Source organism: Notamacropus eugenii, chromosome 4 (genome assembly GCF_028372415.1).
Source record: "Notamacropus eugenii isolate mMacEug1 chromosome 4, mMacEug1.pri_v2, whole genome shotgun sequence".
Lineage (NCBI taxonomy): Eukaryota > Metazoa > Chordata > Mammalia > Diprotodontia > Macropodidae > Notamacropus > Notamacropus eugenii.
Genome location: NC_092875.1, coordinates 53,362,578 through 53,380,368, shown reverse-complemented (window position 1 = coordinate 53,380,368; position 17,791 = coordinate 53,362,578). Strand labels below are relative to the sequence as shown.

General features: G+C 46.3%; 1 protein-coding gene across 2 annotated transcripts in view; it reads right to left on the bottom strand.

Annotated features, from left to right (window-relative positions):
• Nucleotides 1-1,290: 1,290 nt before the first annotated feature.
• Nucleotides 1,291-17,791, bottom strand: part of TIMM44 (translocase of inner mitochondrial membrane 44) — a 34,631-nt gene continuing 18,130 nt past the window's right edge. The window contains exons 8-13 of one of the 2 annotated variants that reach the window (XM_072600976.1): nt 17,673-17,765; nt 17,362-17,486; nt 15,676-15,726; nt 11,739-11,828; nt 9,113-9,223; nt 1,291-2,398 (exon numbers count right to left, since the gene is read on the bottom strand). In XM_072600976.1, the coding sequence (XP_072457077.1) occupies nt 2,279-2,398; nt 9,113-9,223; nt 11,739-11,828; nt 15,676-15,726; nt 17,362-17,486; nt 17,673-17,765 (590 nt within the window). In that variant the 3' untranslated portion in view covers nt 1,291-2,278. The remainder of the gene's footprint in view (nt 2,399-9,112; nt 9,224-11,738; nt 11,829-15,675; nt 15,727-17,361; nt 17,487-17,672; nt 17,766-17,791) is intronic. The other variant, XM_072600977.1, reaches the window with a different exon arrangement.

Genomic DNA, 17,791 nt, shown 5'->3' with positions numbered 1-17,791 from the left:
CGCCGCCAGGAGCCCCGAGGAGCGGGGGAGGGGGCGGGCTCCCCCGCCCGGCCCCTTAACTCCTTGCGGGCCGGGCGGCCCTGTCCCGGGAGTGGCTGCCCGGGGTCCCCCCACCTTGGCGCTGTGGATCCCAGGCCGGGCCCCCGCTTCTCTGGCCGCCCCGCCGCCCCCTCCGTCTCCAGGCAAACCCCCCAGCCCGATGGCGCGGCGAGTCAGGCCCGAGTTCACAACCCCGACCCCGGAACCTTCCTTGGTCTGCCTCAGTTTCCTCAGCTGTAAAATGGGGAGGCTGTGAGCAGCCAGTATTTGAATCACCCCACAGGGTCTGGCACGTAGTAGGAGTTACATAAATGCTTACTCCTTCGCCTCCCCTTCTCCCCTAACATGATCGCATTTGGCTCCCTGTGGGGAGACCCTGAGCACGTCTGGCTCTAAGACTCGCTCCCTCTCCCGTCCCGCAGACCCCATCCCGACTCTGCCCAGCCCCAATGCCCACCCCATCCTAGGCCCCAAATTCCAGACTCTGGAGGGCGCAGAAGGGATAGAGATCTCACTCTTCCGCCGCAAGCCCCTTACCCTCATCCCTTTTAACCTCTCACCCCTTACTCCTTGGCAAAGGCCAAGTGGAGGGACATGCTCAGGGTCTCACCATCCCTTCCCTTTAGGCTCAGGAAAGAGGGAGGGGTGTTCCCTCACCTCGGCCTGGGCCCACACCTCCTGACATTTGGAACCTTTTGTGCCCAGCAATTGAAATCATCCGTGGAGAAGCAACCAAAGGCTTGGCGTATGTATGAAAACTTTTCTCTGGGGAGGGTGATTCCTTCTGGATCCAAGGAGATTCAGGCTGAACCCTGAAATTCTTCATATCCAGAAGTAGAACCATATTCACTGAGAGTAGAGGAAGCTAGAGGAAGGGCTTGGAGTTACAGCCCCTTCTGCCCCTGGGTACAGGCCAGTGACTTCCTTTCCAACCTGGGTCTAATCTGGCTCCCTACCCTTGGGGCTCAAGCCATCCCATCCAGGGACTAGATCTTCTGGCAGTCTCACTATGGCCTGGCCCACTGACCCCATTCCTTTCTCAGCAAGAAGCTGGCTCTGTTGTAGGGAACTAGACAATGAATCCCAAGCCTCCAGCTGCCGTTTCTCCAACTGCCTTCGAGTCCTGGGGAAGTCTGAGAAGCAAACTGCTTGTCCAACACACTCTACACCTCCTCCCTCCCTTCCCCCGATCCCCCAGGTAGTGGCTGATTCAACTAACCCCTGACAGTCCAAGTAAATTCAGGAACACTATTTGCTATTCAATTTGGCATTTTATTATTTTCAAATCTTCAGGCAGTATGTACAGAAATGAAAGACATTCATGTTTTGTTATTTTTAAAAAGGCCCTAGTATAACTTGGCTGATTTCATGCCACAGATGGAGGCACCTGGGAAGGAGGGCACCCCTTCACCAGAGAAGAGGAGGGATAACTGAGGCCACAGAGGGGTGGAGCCAGCACTGGGCTCTGTCCCTCAAGACCCCTCCAAGACTCCAAGGCTGCCAGGTCTAGGGGAAGTTGTATGTGCAGGTAGTAGACACAAGATACAGGTCCCACTGCACAGGACCAAGCAGGGTACCACTGCCCCCCTCTGCCTCCTCCTAAGGACTTGTGCTCCACTCATCACCCCCAACACTCCCCCCTCCCCCACAACTGCTTCAGCAAGCTTTGTGTCTAGGGACCTCAGTTCACTTTAGTTTGGGGATGCCCAGCTCCTGAGCCTCTGCAGGACTTTTGGCACCCAATCTGGCTTCTGTTACTGACCAACTGGCCTGTGGGTGGAAGGGGAGAGGATGGGGAGAGAAGGAAAGGTCTCTAGGCAGCAGGCCAAGGTAGAGATGCTCTCTGGATCCATCTATCAGGTCCAATGAAGGAAAGATGGAGAAAACAGCGTACCAGGCCTCAAGTTTCTTGGGGGGAGGGGAGATCTTCTGTGACAGTCTTAACCTTATAAACCTGGGACCCCATGAGTTACCCTGCTCATAGTAACCATGTCCTCAACACCACCCCTCCTCCCTAGACAACTGCACTTCCCGAGGGGAAATTTCTCATGTCTTTATCTTATCCAGTACCCAGTCTTTCCTCGCCCCCTCCTTTCATACTGGATCCTGGAAAGAGGAGGGCGGTCACAAAGCACCCTGCAGGAGCCGAGTGGTCTTGCATCCTGAAGCTTCTGGCAGTAGTGGGGCCCTCACTGGGAGGGCGGCAAAGCACAATCCAGCAGGCCCCCGACAGCTGTCTTCAGATAACCTGCTCTGTTCTTGAGGCAGAAATGTCCAGCAGCCTCCAGGCTGCATAGGGGTTGAGCTCAGTCTGGTCTCTACAGAGGGCCCAAACATAGAGAAGACGCAACACTTTATCCTGGAGAAAAGGAAAGCACACTCAGAACAGGAACCTCTCCCAGAAACATGGATGAGCTCTGCTTCAAGCTCCTAATACCAGTTCTGGGGAGGTGCACAGCTTCATACCCAAGTGGCAGGTGCTGTGGCAAAAACAGGCTTGTGTGAGTGGACCAGCGAAAATCCTACTGTTGTAAAATCAGACCCCATGAGACCTGAAGGACGGTTGTGACAGACTGTGGAAATTGAAAAGAAATTCTAAAGTAGTCCAACCTGTAACCTAGTAGCAATTCTCTCTACAACATTCTCTTTAAAAAAAAAAATTTATTTTTCCCCCAATTATGTGTGAAAAATTTTTTAACATTTTTTTTAATTTGAGTTCAAAATTCTCTCCCTTCTTCCGACCCTCCCCTCCCTTCTCCCTGAGACATAAAGTAATCAGATATCAGTTACATATGTGCAATCATCATTCTACATTCCCAACAAATGGGCATCCAGTTTCCACTTGAACACCTCCAGTGATGGAAACCTGTTCTACCTCTTCCTTGGCCAGCCCTTCAAATAGTTAAGAGTGCCTGTTCTCCCTTACCTAGTTATTGCTTCTCAAGGTTAAACAAGCCCAGTTCCTTCAACTGATCCTTGCTATGGCCTGGGGAACCCTTCCTCCTGGGATCATGGTAGTGGTATCACCAAGTGTGCAAAGGATGCTAACCTCTCCCAACTAAAGAAAGAGAACCCTGAGGAGAATAGAAGAGGAAGATTTTGCCAGGTTCTGAGAGTGGATGGAGGGGTGGCATGTTAGCTAAACATGAAGTTGTGCATTTGGTGAAATGATCCAAAGTATGCTGTGGTGCTCTAGGCAATCAGTCACTAAGTTCTGCAGTATCAGGAGTAATAAGCCCCAAAGACCAGCAAACACAACAGGCACCCAGCTTACAAAAGCCACATCTATCCACCAACAGAAGAGGTCTAGCAAAGGAGAAGCAAAGAGACAAAGACTGCCATGAGGAGAGAGGGAGCCCAGAAGAGAGAATCCAAAATCTTAGAGAGCACTTAAGAGAACAATGGTAACTCCCACTGAGAAGAAGCTGAACCACAAAATACCACAGCTGGGACAAGTCTCGGGACAGGTCTAGCCCAACTCCTTCTTTTGGAAAAATGAATTAACGCATGTGAAAAGCCAAAAGGATGTATGGGAACATCTAACGTTAACAGGAGAACCGGTGCTCTTGAGTTTTATGTATTTAGGAAAACAAAGCAAGCTCTCTTGCCAGCTTCATGCAGACAATGATAAGGGCAACAGCTGCAAGGGTGGGCAACCTGCAGCCTCGCAGTCACATGTGGCCCTCCAGGTCCTCATGTGTGGCCCTTTGACCAAATCCAAACTTCACAGAACAAATCCCTTTCATCAAAGGATCTGTTCTGTAAAATTTGTACTCAGTCAAAATGCTACACCTGACGACCTTGAGGGCCACATGTGGCCCTGAGGCTGAAGGTTCCCCACCTCTGGTTAGTCTAACTCATCTACAGTTCCATAAGGGACTAGAAAAAACACGTTTGGGATCACTGCAGAACACAGCCATACAGTGCTGCTTTCCTACCAGAGGTAGACCCCAAGGCTGCACTCACACTACCCCCCAGATGCCAGAGGGAATCTTTGTGCTCCCAATGTAGAACTATTGGAAATTTATTGTACATAATTTACATTTGGCTTTCAAGTCCAGCCAAGGCCCAGTGAATTAATGAGTTTGCCGTTGTCTTGAATCACAGATCTAAGAGCTGGAAGGGAACTCAGATGCCTGTGTCCAAATCTTTCATTTTATAAATGAAGAAACTGAGGACCAGGAGGCTAGATGGCATGTCCATTACTTTGTTCTACCTATCTCCAGCTACTAGAATGCTCTCCTCAGTTACTCCATTACCTGGGTACACACCAGGGACTGGACTCCCAGGAAGAAATACAGCCTAGAAGGCTATGTCATATGTCCTAGTGAGGAAAATTGAGAAACTGAGTGTTCAAAGACAGCTACTGCAGCAAGGAGTGGCAATGAGAGTTGATCCTGTTGTGTCTAACCTGACGAAGGTTAGTCCTTTCAGGTGCTCCGGTTGGTTTTGGTGTTCCAGCTACACTGACTGCCCTGCTGTCACCTCTTAAGGAATACTTCATGCTCTGTCCCCATGTCTTTCAATATGCCATCCCCCCCTCAGCTCCACTTTCATGAGAGGCCTTCCTCGATCCCCTCTCTTCACTTTACTCCCTGTAGAAAGTCTATATTTATTTGTCTATGCACATGCTGTTGTGATCCCTACTAGGATGGAAGTTCCAAGGGCACAGGCAGTCCTTTATTTCTCTATATCCCCTGTACCTGGATAAACATTTGCTGAAATGAACTGAATTTCTGGTCAGTTTTTCAAGGGCTATGGCTCAGGGGGTCTGGTCTCAGGTGCTGAACATACAAATCAGACAAAAAATCCAGAAACAAAGACTTCTGAATTCCCAGGATGCTAAGGGAGGATGGAGGAGACGGCTCAGGGAGCCCACAGTCACAGCCTCTCTGTGCTCAGGACCCTCCTAATATACAAAAAGGGTGTTTGGCAAAGGAGCTCGAAGATCCCCTAGTTCCGACAAACCAGCGTTCTTGAAGTCCAGGAGATTAACCTGGGAGATGGTGCAATCCTATAGAATGGCATTCTCAGAGACAGAATTCTAGGAACTCAAAATGGTGATTGTGTACACCAGAACAAAGCCTCCCCCCCTTTAGGCAGCTGCTCCTTCTCCAGGCTTTGAATATCTCCCATCCACCAATTCCTATTTCCTCACATCCTCCCAGCACTTCTCAAGTGCAGCCCTGAAGAGAAGGCAGGTTCTCTCCTCTTCCCTCTGCCTCTCAGCAGGCGTCAGACAACAGTGAAACCACCCCTAACGCAGTCTCTCTCCTAGAATGACCTCACACTGCCTTCCCCACATGAGGCTGTTCTAAGAACAGTGCTGGCCTCTACTATTGGACATGCCGAGCTCTCACAAAATAGAACAGATGTCAGAAGGCTGCTAGATGAGGGCCAGTTGGTGAAATCTGAATCCAAATCCTGCTTCAGACTTACTATGTGACCCTGGACAAGTCACTTAACTTTTCCTTGCCTCAGTTTCCTCACTTGCAAGAAATGAGAATAACAGCACCCACTTCTCAGGATTGTTGTATAGATTAAATGGTATTTGTATGGCACTTTGCTATCTTAAAGCATCATACAAATGTGAATTCTATCATATCTCATTATTCTAACTGGTGTAGGAGAAAGGCCAGAGAAGTGGTCATCAAAAGTCCTGGGTTATAATTCTGACGCGGCTACAGTCTAAGTGGGCAAGTTCACATTTCAGGTAAGGGTGAGACAAAATCTTCCTAACTCAGAATTACTTACCCTTTCTGAGTCTGTATTTCTTTACCTGCAAAATAAAGAGTACCTCCCTGTCCTACAGGGATACTGTTTGAAGCAAATGAGAAGGCAGTGGCCAGGAATTTTTTCATTAAATACTTGATAAAAGTCTGCCACCCAAAATTCATAAGGAATTGACAAATTTGTAAGACTAAGAGCTGTAGACAAGTAATCAAAGTATGTGAAAAGTTTTCAAAAAGAAACACAATAATCATTGGGAAAATTTCAAGATAACTAAGAGTCAGAGAAATGCAAATTAAAACAACTCTGAAATATACACTTAAAGCCATCAAATGAGGGAATAAAGGGATAACCAGTGCTGGAGGGAACTATAGGATGACAAGTATGTTAATTCACTGCACATGGAGCTGTGTATTGGTTTAACCATTGTAGAAAACAATTTGGAGTTATCAAAAAAAGTTATGAAATTGTATCCTTTGACCTGTAGTATATGAATATAATGGAACATAAAGAATGAATATGAAGAATGAGGAAAAACTTGGGAAGATGGGTACGTGTAGTAATAAAGTAAAGAAGGCAAAGCTGAAAAAAAAAAAACAGAGACAAAGAATACAATAGAAATAACAGAAAGAAAAGTAAGTCAATAAAACCTGACCACTAAACTGACTAGATCATCAAAGCTTCAGTTCACATGCATCCTTTTTGTAAATTAAAAAAAAAATAGAAGGTGACATGTACTATTAGTACCATCATTCTTTTGGGTGCTTTTGCTAAATTGCTTTCAGAAAATGTGCTTTCAGGGGGCTGAAGGAATATAGGCTGAGCACTTGTTGGGACCTGTCTGCTGAGATGGAAAAAAGAAAAAAAAGGCCAAGTGGCAGCCAAAGCTCCCTCTGACATCCCCTGGGAAACGTGCCAAGCTCCTGAATAAAAGCTATCGCTGATGAGAGAGGCCAATTGACTGCAGGGGCAGAGAGAGGGGAAGGGGAGGCAGCTCTCAATGCAAATGTGGAGTATGGGGGCCAACAGCCACCAATATATAGGCGCCTGCCAGTGCTAAAACCTTCACTGCTCATGAAACAGAGGGGCAATTAACCACCCTGTTACTTTTGTGACTTTTAAACAAAGTCACAATCTCTTTGGGTCTCAGTTTCCTCATGGGACCAGGTGACTCGGCCCTAAATTTTAGTCCTCTTTGTCCCGCTCTTGGCCTCTAGTGCTTTGGTTCATATCTCCAGCTCCTCCTCTACCCACCTCTACCTTCCTTGTCTTGTAGCTGCTGTAACAAGAAAGACCTAAGACCAGAGCTGGGCCCTTCTACAACAGGCCTGATAGTGGCATGGATCGCTAACCCTGGCTTCAATCCCAGGTCTAACACTGACTCACTGGGTGAGGCCAGTTCTTGCACCATTCTATCAGCCTCAGTTTCATCTTCTGTAAAATGAGAAGATAGTCCCTTCTAGCTCTAAAATTCCATAACCCTATGATCTATATATTTTCTAGGGGATGTATTTCAGTTTGCTATGGTTAGAAATCATTACATTTCTATAGCACTTTAAGGCAATACTCCAAATATTATCCCCATTTTGTAGAAGACGAAAATGAGGGTATTGGACTAGATGGCCCCTGCGCTCCTCCTCTGCTCTACATCTATGATCCCATAATCACAGAGCTATTGATTATCTGAAGGAGGATTATGGATCTGCTATGTAACTCCAACCCCAGGGGTCTTCCCACACTGCTAAATGCTGCTCCTGAACTGGGCAAATGGGCCTAGAATATGCTCATTGTTCCCCATGCCAATACCCCACAGACCAAGCAAACTTGCTGTGCAGCCTCAAGGACATGGCTTATGGTCTTAGACCAGCAATTTGCCTCACCAACTCCCTCGTGAGGGAATGAGCACCCAAAATAAAAGAGAAACATGGAGTTCATGGAAACTACTTTGTGCAGGACAGGACTCACGGCCTCAACATAATCTCGGCTGCCTACGAGGGTACTATGCTACTCTGAGCTTTACCTCTCCCACAAGCTACTGGGAACTAAAGAATTTCATTTCAGTTTTGCTGCAAAAATCATGAAATAAGAGGTCAAGGGATAAAGAAAACTGATGGGGCCTGACATCATGCTGTATGGGCAGAGACTCTCAGATGTTGAGCTAACTCACTGTGAAGTACTGTTTTATATGGATGATGTTTTGTTATAGAATGCAAAGAAGGCCCCAGGACAGACAATTCCAGGCTTAGGCCTGGGAACTAACGTGCGAGGGTAAAATAGTAAGGGGTGGGATTAGCCCTTAAAACAGCTACTGTTCAGCTGAATCATTCTCCCTAGGATCCCTGAGATGCCATGATCCTTTTTATCTTGGGATTAGGCTTAAATCAGCAACTGAGGTGTATAGTTAGGGATAGAAGTATAGGCAAAGAAGAGGAATGGGACCCTGTCCAAGCCCCTGATGAAGCTACAAGCAAACCAGAAGTAGAAAAATCTAACCCCAAGTCACAAAGGTTTAAGTTGGATGAAAACCAAGTTGCTGAGAAGGGCTTCTGTGAAGCCCAAGCTGGAGTGTTCCCAAACCACATTTCTCCAACCCTCAAAACCACCTTCCCTGGGCTGCTCTTATCCCCCAAACCATATTTCCTACAGTTCTAGACAAAGGCAAAGGCCATCTAAGAAAAGCCATTGGATCATCTTCCCAGAGATGAAAAACCTGAAAGGGAACTTCATATTGTTCTGACATGGAGCGTCTATGGTAAAAAGGAATCATTTCCGTATCATCAAATCAATCCAACCACAGCAGGTTGCATCTGGGACAGGTATAAAGGAGAACTCAGGCCATTAAAACACAGGGAGGCATTAGTGATGATTTGTCTTCTCTGGAAGTTAGAAAAACCTAACCAGTGTTTACTGTGGAAAAGCTGAAGTCTAGTCTAAACAGGAGAAAGGGATGCTGAGTGAGTGAATGAGACATCTGTCCCAAGACAGCACATCAGAATGTTGCTCATTCTTTCTATACTGGCTCAGCTATACCAGAACAAATGAGGGACCATGAAGCAATAAGGTCACAGAGTAGCCAGTCCTGCCTGGCTACTACTGACACATGCAGTCAATCTTCCATGAAGACCTGCTGATCCAATCTGAAAACCAGAGGAGCTACTGCCAAGGACCTATACTGGGGTCAGACCTGGGCACTAGCATATCACTACAGCCTTATGGATTCATCAGCTGGGGGGAAGAAAAAGTCTTGGATTTGGGAAATCAGGAGTTCTGGGATCTACTGCCTCATATGAGCAATACCATGAGCCCCATTCAGTTCTGATGTTCTTTCCACCCCTTCACTCACCGGATCTCCTTCTACTAATTCCCCTTTGGGGTTCCTGACCACCATCACCATCTGTGCCTGGAAAGTGATGATTAGTACCGGTCCCTGCTCCATCATCTTCCCCATCGCCAGCTGCAGTAAAGGCAAACCAAAGAAAAGAAAACACAACACCAACAACTTTTTGAGGGATGAGAAGGGTCTAGCCTTGTGGCCACATTAAAAAAGACTGTGGGAGAAGGAGGCAGATGAAACTCCTCGTTTCCTGCTCAGTTACACAGAAATCAAGATAATGTCTATGTTAAAGGACTACACAAATAGCCGGCCCCTTGACCAGTCTTTGCCACAAAGCCAAGCTGCATTCCCCTCATCATCAGAAAGCTTCCGGCAATGCCGCCATGCTGCTCTCTCCCAGGGACTTTCTGACTCTCTTTTACAGTGACAACTTACAAAAACACCACATCATCCCTCGGTGGCTCAGCAAAGCCCTTCCCATTAATCTTTCTTATCTTGAGCTTCAGAACACCTCTCTCAGCAAATTCCTTCCTGGCATCCACAGCCCCCAATTGGATCCTCAGTGCGAGCTCTAAAGCAGCCAGTTCAAGCTCTCAGTCTTGGCTGATAGGTTCAGGGAAAGGACAGAGACCAGAGCCCAGTTCACACACTAGGGGGATATTGTGGGGAGGGCATGCCTATGTGACTGGCTCTGATACCCCCTCCAGTCACAAGAGATGTTCCCACCCCAGGACCACCTCTCATTCTCCTGCTGCATGCACCAAGGTCAATGATTGCCAGGCCTTTCCAATCACCATTCATGAAACTGCATTTTCTGGGAGACCTTAGACAAGTTCTCTCAATTCCTGCAGTTCAAGGGTTAATGAGAATGACTGAAATTTTCTGGTATGTTCCAAGGAGGTGTGGTCACTAAAGGCAAGTCATTTTTCAGTGCTCTGCTTGCAAGCTCCATGCCCTGCTTACAGGGCAGTGTCCTGAGGCATTCAGGGCCCTGTGGCCTTAGAACTAGACCAGCACTTAGAGGTTCTGGGTCCTGGATGCCCAAGGCCTGAACTTGGATCAGGGCAAACATATCTCAGGGAGTATAATTTTCAGAAATTTAAAAAAAAAAAATCTCCAAAATTCCTGGTGTTGGACTTCATCTGCCAGAGTCCAAGAACATTATCCCAAATTTGTGCAGAATAGGTGCTTTTAACCCAGGGCTTAGGAACTTAAATAGAACTGGTTTCATTTGTAATTTTATTTAATACACTTAAAAATATTCTTATGAGAAAGGGTCTATAGACTTCACTAGACTGGTTTTGATTCAGGAACCAAAAACAATTAAGGATCCCTGTTTAAGAAGGAAACTCAGTGACTCAGGTACTACAGTTCGGGCTTCTTTCTAGGGTCTTAAGTGCCAAGATCCAACTGAGCTCAAGCCCTTATGAGGACGGGACACAAATAGGCTTGGCTTTCCCTGCTCAGCTTGACTAATTTTGAAGTGTTTCCTCTTATACCAAGTGGAGACAAAATGCTTGCCCTGTTTCTGATCTCACCAGTGCCAGTCCCTTTTCAAGCATTCTCCTCTTCCAAGTAGCTCATGACAAGTCCAAAGAGGGAGAGGGAAGAGATGTAGTTGCCTTCATTTCAAATGATGTGTATGGCCCAACAGAATGGACACAAAACCCTGAGTTGCACCTGTCTGTCACGAACTTGTAAATTCTGACTGCCTGCCATAGGAAGTCAGTAGCAAGACAGTCACAACTACACTGGATGGGCAAAGAATAGATTGCAACATCTCAGTGTGTCTCTGCCAAGCTTGCCAGGTGGAACCAGGTCCCCAAGGAGCCTGTGATGCCCCACCAAAGTGCACTAGAGGATACTTCCTTCTTATAAGAAATGGGCCCACACATCCCTTGCCTAGCAGCTGTTATTCTGAAAGCCAAGCTATTCCTCTTTACAATGCCGAGATCAAGTTTGCTGGCTTAAGAGCCCCTTAGGGAGCAAAAGCTAAAGCTATAATCATTACAGAAGTCCTAAAATATACAAAGCCCATGCTAAGCTGGGGGTGGAGACTCTGAGGGAGCAGATAGAATTGGAGTCATAGAGTTGTAGAGGCGGAAGGGACCTCTGAGGAAATCTAATCCAACTCCGATCTAAGCAAGAATCCTCTCCATGACTTCCCTTTACAAGTCAGTCTAGAATTCTCTACTTCCTAAAGCAGTTAATTCAACACTGGGCAGCTAATTTCTTGGCAACTTTTCCTTACATTGGTTCCAAATATGCCTCTGTGCAACATCCCCTCATTGCTTCATTCTAGAGACATAGGGTTGGGTCCTATCGGTTTTATGACCATGGGCAAGTCATTGCCCTTCTTCCAGGCCTCATCCCGCACATCTGTAAGACAAGGGGCCTGTCTTAGTCTAGCTGTTCTTAACCTTTTCTATTTCATGGATCCTTTAGGAAGTCTGGTGAAATCTATGGACCACAAAGAACGGTAACTGCATTGAAGTACTCAAAATAGTAAAAGAACAAAAACAAGTTCACAGATCCCAGGTGAAGATCCCCTGGCCTACAAGATCTCAATAGTCCATTATAGTCTTATGAGTCTAGCTAACTTCTGCATAGCACAGAGAAAACTTAAGGAACTCACATCAACATTGCTGATATCCAGAACCTTGGAATGTAACTGCAGGCCCACGGATTGTGCTTCATAGATGGGTAGAGCCACCTGATTGTACATCTGCAAGAAAGGAGTCACAGGTGAGACAGAAGCAGATCACCATCACTTCAGAAAATTGGATATCTGAGGGAGGCATCAATATTTCATTTGGGGAAGGGGGGAAAGGGGAACTGCATGGGAGAGACCAAATAAATTCAATTAGACTAAAAGTGGTTCCACTTGTTTCCTCATTCCTCATCTCAGCCTCAAGCCTGTTGGTATTCCATTTGCCTTGACAGCCCCCAGAGTGGCCTGAGGTCTGAAGGCAGCTCTTGGGACTGAGAACAAGAAGGTGGTACATGTATTTTTCTCTAACTAGAATTCAGTTTTATGAGAAGCAAGGGCTCATCTTACATGCTACTTTTAAAACTTCCCCTAAGCAGCCTCCAGCCCAGCAATAGCTTCACTGGCACAGTCACTCCCTCTCATTTTAACAAAAATATTCAGCCATCTTAGCCAACCCCAAGCCTCACGCAAAGCATCTTATATTAGTCACAATGCAGAGGAGAGCTTCAAAGGTCTGACATCTGTTTTCCCCTATTGTTTATGAGATGAGTACAGAGCAAAATTAACCAGAAGAGATTTGAAGCTGCTTCATACGAAGAAGCAGAGAACCAAGGCTGAGTAGGATGAAATACAAGGGAAGGGGGTAAGAGCAAATTCTAAGGGGGTGAGGCTAAACTGGGGAGCCTGAAAGTTGAGGGCGTGGGCCATGCCGTAAGACATCAAAGAACTGGAGGGAGATTACTGGTGATATACTTTAGGATGTGGGAAGAGGTAGGAACTAAGGTTTCCCTGATTTCCCTGTAATGGACCTAGAGTTAGGAAAACCTGAGTTCAAATTTGGCCTCAGATACTTTCTAGCATAAATCCTAGAAAAGTCACTTCACCTCTGCCTCAATTTCCTTAACTTGAAAAAATGGAGATATTAACAGCACCTAACTCCCAGGGTTCTTGCACAGATCAAAGCAGATTATAATTGTAAAGCATTCAGCAGTGTCTGGCATGTTGTTGTTGTTCAGTCCTGTCTGACTTTTCGTGACCCCATTTGGGATTTTCTTGGCAGAGATACCAGAGGAGTTTGCCATTTCCTTCTCCAGCTCATTTTGCAGATGAGGAACTGAGGCAAACAGGGTTAGGTGACTTGCCCAGGGTCACACAGTTGGTAAATGTATGAGGCTAGATTTGAACTCAGGAAGATGAGTTTTCCTGATTGCAGGCCTGGCATTCTATCTGTGCTGCCTAGCTGGCACACAGTAAACACTATATAAATGTTAGTTATTGTTGCTATAAGGCTATCCCACTACAGCCTACCCTCTGCACCCCAAACCTTTCCTATGTTGCCCTGGCAGTCTGGCAACGAAGACAAACTGATTAACTCCCCTTTCCTAGGGGGATTATTTGATATCAATTTAAATGAATTTTTATGAATTTTGAGTCATCTATGTAATCAGTTTGCAACTAGGGAGGTGACTAAGTTTAGTTTGTTAAATGAGTTGGCTCTCAGTATTCTGAGAATAGTGGTACAAACTGTTGGGATGAACTTTTGGCAGGGGTAGGCATCTGTACGAGATTAGATTGATAGACTTAGACATGTTTTAGGGCACTGTCCCTTTCTTTATTTCTGCACATGCCTCCTCCCTGAGTTTCCTTGCCTTCACTCAAGTTCTATGCTTCCTCCTGGTAGGGAGGTGATGCTGTTCTGAAAGGCTGTGCCAGCAGCCACGGCAACTTCACAAAGATGATCAAGGTGCAAAGGAGCTAAATGTGCCCTGCCAGAGAGAGTGTACCCACTGACAAACATCACAGATCCTTGAAGCAATCATTTCGTTCCTTGTTTTAGCCATGCAGGTCCTTTCCCATGTAGCCTCAGTGGATGGAGATGAACATTGGATGATGGCTGCACTCTGCTGGGTCCTCAGGTGGCCAACTCTTCTCCAGGCTGATGACTGCTGCCCTTCTGACTCTTAGGAAATACTTTCAGAGCTTATGCTCCTGCTGGCTTTTAAGGACACAGTATCATTCCAAGCCACAGTGGGGCAGGGGAAGATGTATTCTGAAAAGCCCTATAAACTTTTATGTGGACAAAGAGACTATGAAGGGTAGGCTCAAAGATGGGGACTGGAGGCAGAGGAGTGACTGGATGCTAGTCACACAACATGGAAGGTACAAGAAGGCCCTCTATTGGTTGTATGTGGTGATGACACCCACAAGTCAGACATGTGGAGCTGCAGACACCCTGTGAGAGCAGGGCTCTTTCCTTCACAGGGTTTTGCTTTGCCTGTTGTAAAGATCTTCTCTCCTGCCAAGGGTATCTGCCCGGGGAATAAAGGTGCCTTGACAGCGAGGCACCATGAAATCCAGAGAAGCCTGGGCAGGGAGGACAACAGCTTCCACAAAACTAGTCTAGATCCTGAAAGAGATACATGCCCACCTGCTTCTTTACTCCCTCACTAACACTACTAAAGCACCTGTGTTTCAGAGGTGGTACTGGGTACCAGAAACAGAAGTGCCTAGTCCCTACCCACAGGGGCTTACATTCTACAAAAGGGACAGCTTACTGACTAGCTGAATGACATGATCAAATCTGTGCTTTAGGAGAAAGTCACCCTGGCAACCCCAAGGAGGACGGATTGCTGTGAGAAGGGGTGCCAAGGAGGGAAGATCACTGAGGTGAATGTCAGAACAGTCTAGGTACAAGTGAGAGGTGATAGCTCTGTGAGCAGTGAGAAGGGGACAGAAAAGACAGGATTTGACAGCTGCTGTGCAAAATAGAGGAGTCAAAGAATCACTGGGGTTACAACCTTGTGAAACTGAAAGATGGTTGTAAAAAATCAGCAAATTCAAAGTTGGGGAGAGCTGGGGGAAAGAAAACAAGCTCTGCTCTGGATTGATGAATTTGAGCCACATCTTAAGAGTTCACAGAACAAACTCCCTTAATAAAAGGATGAGCGCTCACAGAATCTGAGGAGGTGCCCAGCATTCTGGGTAGATATTCTATGGAGAATTTATGGCAGAAGAGACAAGAGCTTTCCAGATAATAGGGCATGAGTGGGTCAGAGAATCTATGGGGCTAGAGGGCAGGCCCACAAAAGCTGCAGGTCTTGGAAGCTTTGTGGCTAGCACTGCAGGAGAAATGGAAATGATATTCTTCTCAAAGAGAATGGTTGTAAATGAGTGTGTTATTGTGTTATTGTGACTGTCTTGTTAGAATTTATAATTTTGTCCAATAGTTTGGAGGTCAAGGTTTTATCTAGTATTTGATTGGATGTCAGGGTTTGCTAGTACTCTGTAAAGCTGGAGAAGGCTGAAGGACACAGATGATGTGACTGGAAGGCATCTTGGAGGCCATCTAGTCCCATCATGTGGGCAGCACTCATGTAGCCTCTGCTTGAGGACTTCCCACGATGGGGAGGCTCACACTGTTTGGGGTCAGATGGCAGTTCCCTTTGTTTGAACAGCTCAGATGACACTAAGCTTCTTATCTGCTTCTGTACCATTTCTCATTGCTGCTCTCAATCGCACCACCCTCTACAGCCATGCCACGTTTGTCCTCCTCTTCACAACAGCACTCCAAATTCTTGAAGCAGAGCTCAGGTCTACTCTAAGCCTTCACTTCTCCCAAGCTAAACAACCTCAAGTTTCTTCACCTGATCCATCACAGGGTCTGACTGTTGGCTTGGCAGCCCTCTCCTGACAGGCTCCATCCTGTCAATGTTTGCCCTTGTAGCGTACACTAAAGTTCTCTTAATGCAACTTAAGATCACGTTAGTTCTAAAATATCCCCAGCCTACCACTAGTTCTTCACATTTCTTTCATTTTCCAAAATGTTCTATAAAGTCCAGAAATTAAAAATGTGAAAACTTACGGCTTCATAACACCAATCTTTGAGGATATCCAGCTCACCAGTAGTCATCGCCTGAAAAAGAAAATGCAAAGTGTGAGCTGGAAGAGGAGACTTTTGGGAAAGCAAGCCTGCAGGAGGCACTGTTTGAGCGCTGTCCCTACTGCCTCCCCCAGCTCTCAGAGCCTGAACTGAATGTCTGGAGTCCTAGTGCAACTGTTAAAAATTACCAGGGCGAGTTTTTAGCCAGGAAGTACTTAGATGCTGGATAGGGAAGAAAGAAGACTGGTGTCAGGTGGCTATAGTTTACATACAAAGCTTTTCTCCCCAGGCTCCTCTGTCACCAAAACCTATTCCATCCCTCCGCATGCTCAGTTGTGACTTTCACAAAAGGTAGGTATAGGGATACCTCAATAACATACCCCTTTCTTACAAAGCTCAGGCAAGGTTTGCCAGGGTATGAAGCCAATGGGGAGAAGCTTTGTCCTTGTCATTAATGGGTCACATGGTAAATGAGTCTAAAAATCCCCATACACCTTACACACTTACACACAGACACACACACCCCACATCACCCCCCCATGAGAATTGCAGCCTAATTCATCAAAAAGGGAAGGAATACACAACCAAAGACCAGAAACACACACATCCTGATATAACACACAATCCCATGCCTCCTTTATCATTCCCATTTCTGCTAGCAAAGCTCCAATCAATGAAGCAGGTCAGCAGAGCACATGCGCTTTGTACCACACAAGTGCTCAGATTTCAGTTAGTCACCAAAGGAGAAGCAGGAGATTTTTATCCTAAATGTACCACTAAGATTATAGAGGTTAGGGCCTGTAAAAAATAAGTGAAAGTTAAGACAAAACCATGAGAACAAATTAGAAGAGAAAGAAAAATGCCACAAATTTTCCCTGCAAAATGTATCTTCGATACTGCAGGGTAGGAGAGGTCTGAGAGTGGAGCCCCTGCCAGGAAGTCTCCCTCTGAAGTTGGCTTTTGTACAGTCTTCTCAAACTACCACAAGTCACCGTCCAAAAGGTGGGAACAAAGGGCAAGTGCTAGGGAGAGAAGGGAGCTAATCACCCAAGAATCTCCTTCAGCTACAGCCCGAGAGTACTGGCTGAATTGGTAGAAGAATATGAAAAATGGCAAGAATTTTCAGAGGAGGAGTTCAGCAGCAAGTCAAATCAGGAGCCAGAAAAAGGGGTTCTACTCAACTCTTCCCCTGAATGTGGCTTGCCCACGTATTAGTTTCCTAATCCACCAAATGGCATGATCCCCTTACTACCATCTGAGAAAGTGAGAAACTTCCTGAAAGAGGAAGGCTATATCAGCACTATCAGGATGGACAGTAATGCCCCAGTGGAGGACAAATGCTCCTTGCCAATCCATCCCCTCCTCCCCCACTTACTAAGGTAGGTCTCAGGTCATTCACTGATCAAACACGAAATGCAAAGTGATTAGTATTCTGAGAACCTCAAAGTCTCTCTCTAGTCAGGGATGGGATGGGGATTAGCCTCATCTTTAATTAGCTAGAAGTGAAGAATTAAGAACAACGATTTGCCTGATGTTTGCTAGAGTCAAAGGATATATTGATGAACTAGGTTCAATTCTATCCCTCAGTCAGATGGATTCATGAATGTTCATCCTGAGAAGAAGAAATGCTGGAGAAGTGCTGAGGGGGCTTTACATGAAAACACCTACCTCCAGGACATTGGGGATGATGTCCTGTTCACACTGCTGCAGAAATTTATCTTTGTCAAAAGTTGGATCCACTTTGAGGATTTCAGTCAGAACTTTAGACATCTCTGTCTTTGAGAACAGGGCACCTGATGAATGAGATTGTGTGGTCAAGACTCAGATCCCACCCCCATTGGTCTGCTCTACACCCAACCTTCCAACACCTGGCCCAGCACCCAGATTTGGAAGCTTCCTCTTCCCACCTGCATGGCAGTCTCTGACACAAGTCTCTGCAGTGCTCTCACCTGGGACCTACGAGAGGGCGGTTTGCTTACCCACTGTACCAACAACCTTGTCTGTCGCTGCTCGAAATATCCGAATGAAGATATTATTACTTTCATCATACTTCATCTTCATCTCGAAGAATCCTGAAAGCAAAGCAGACATCAGGACC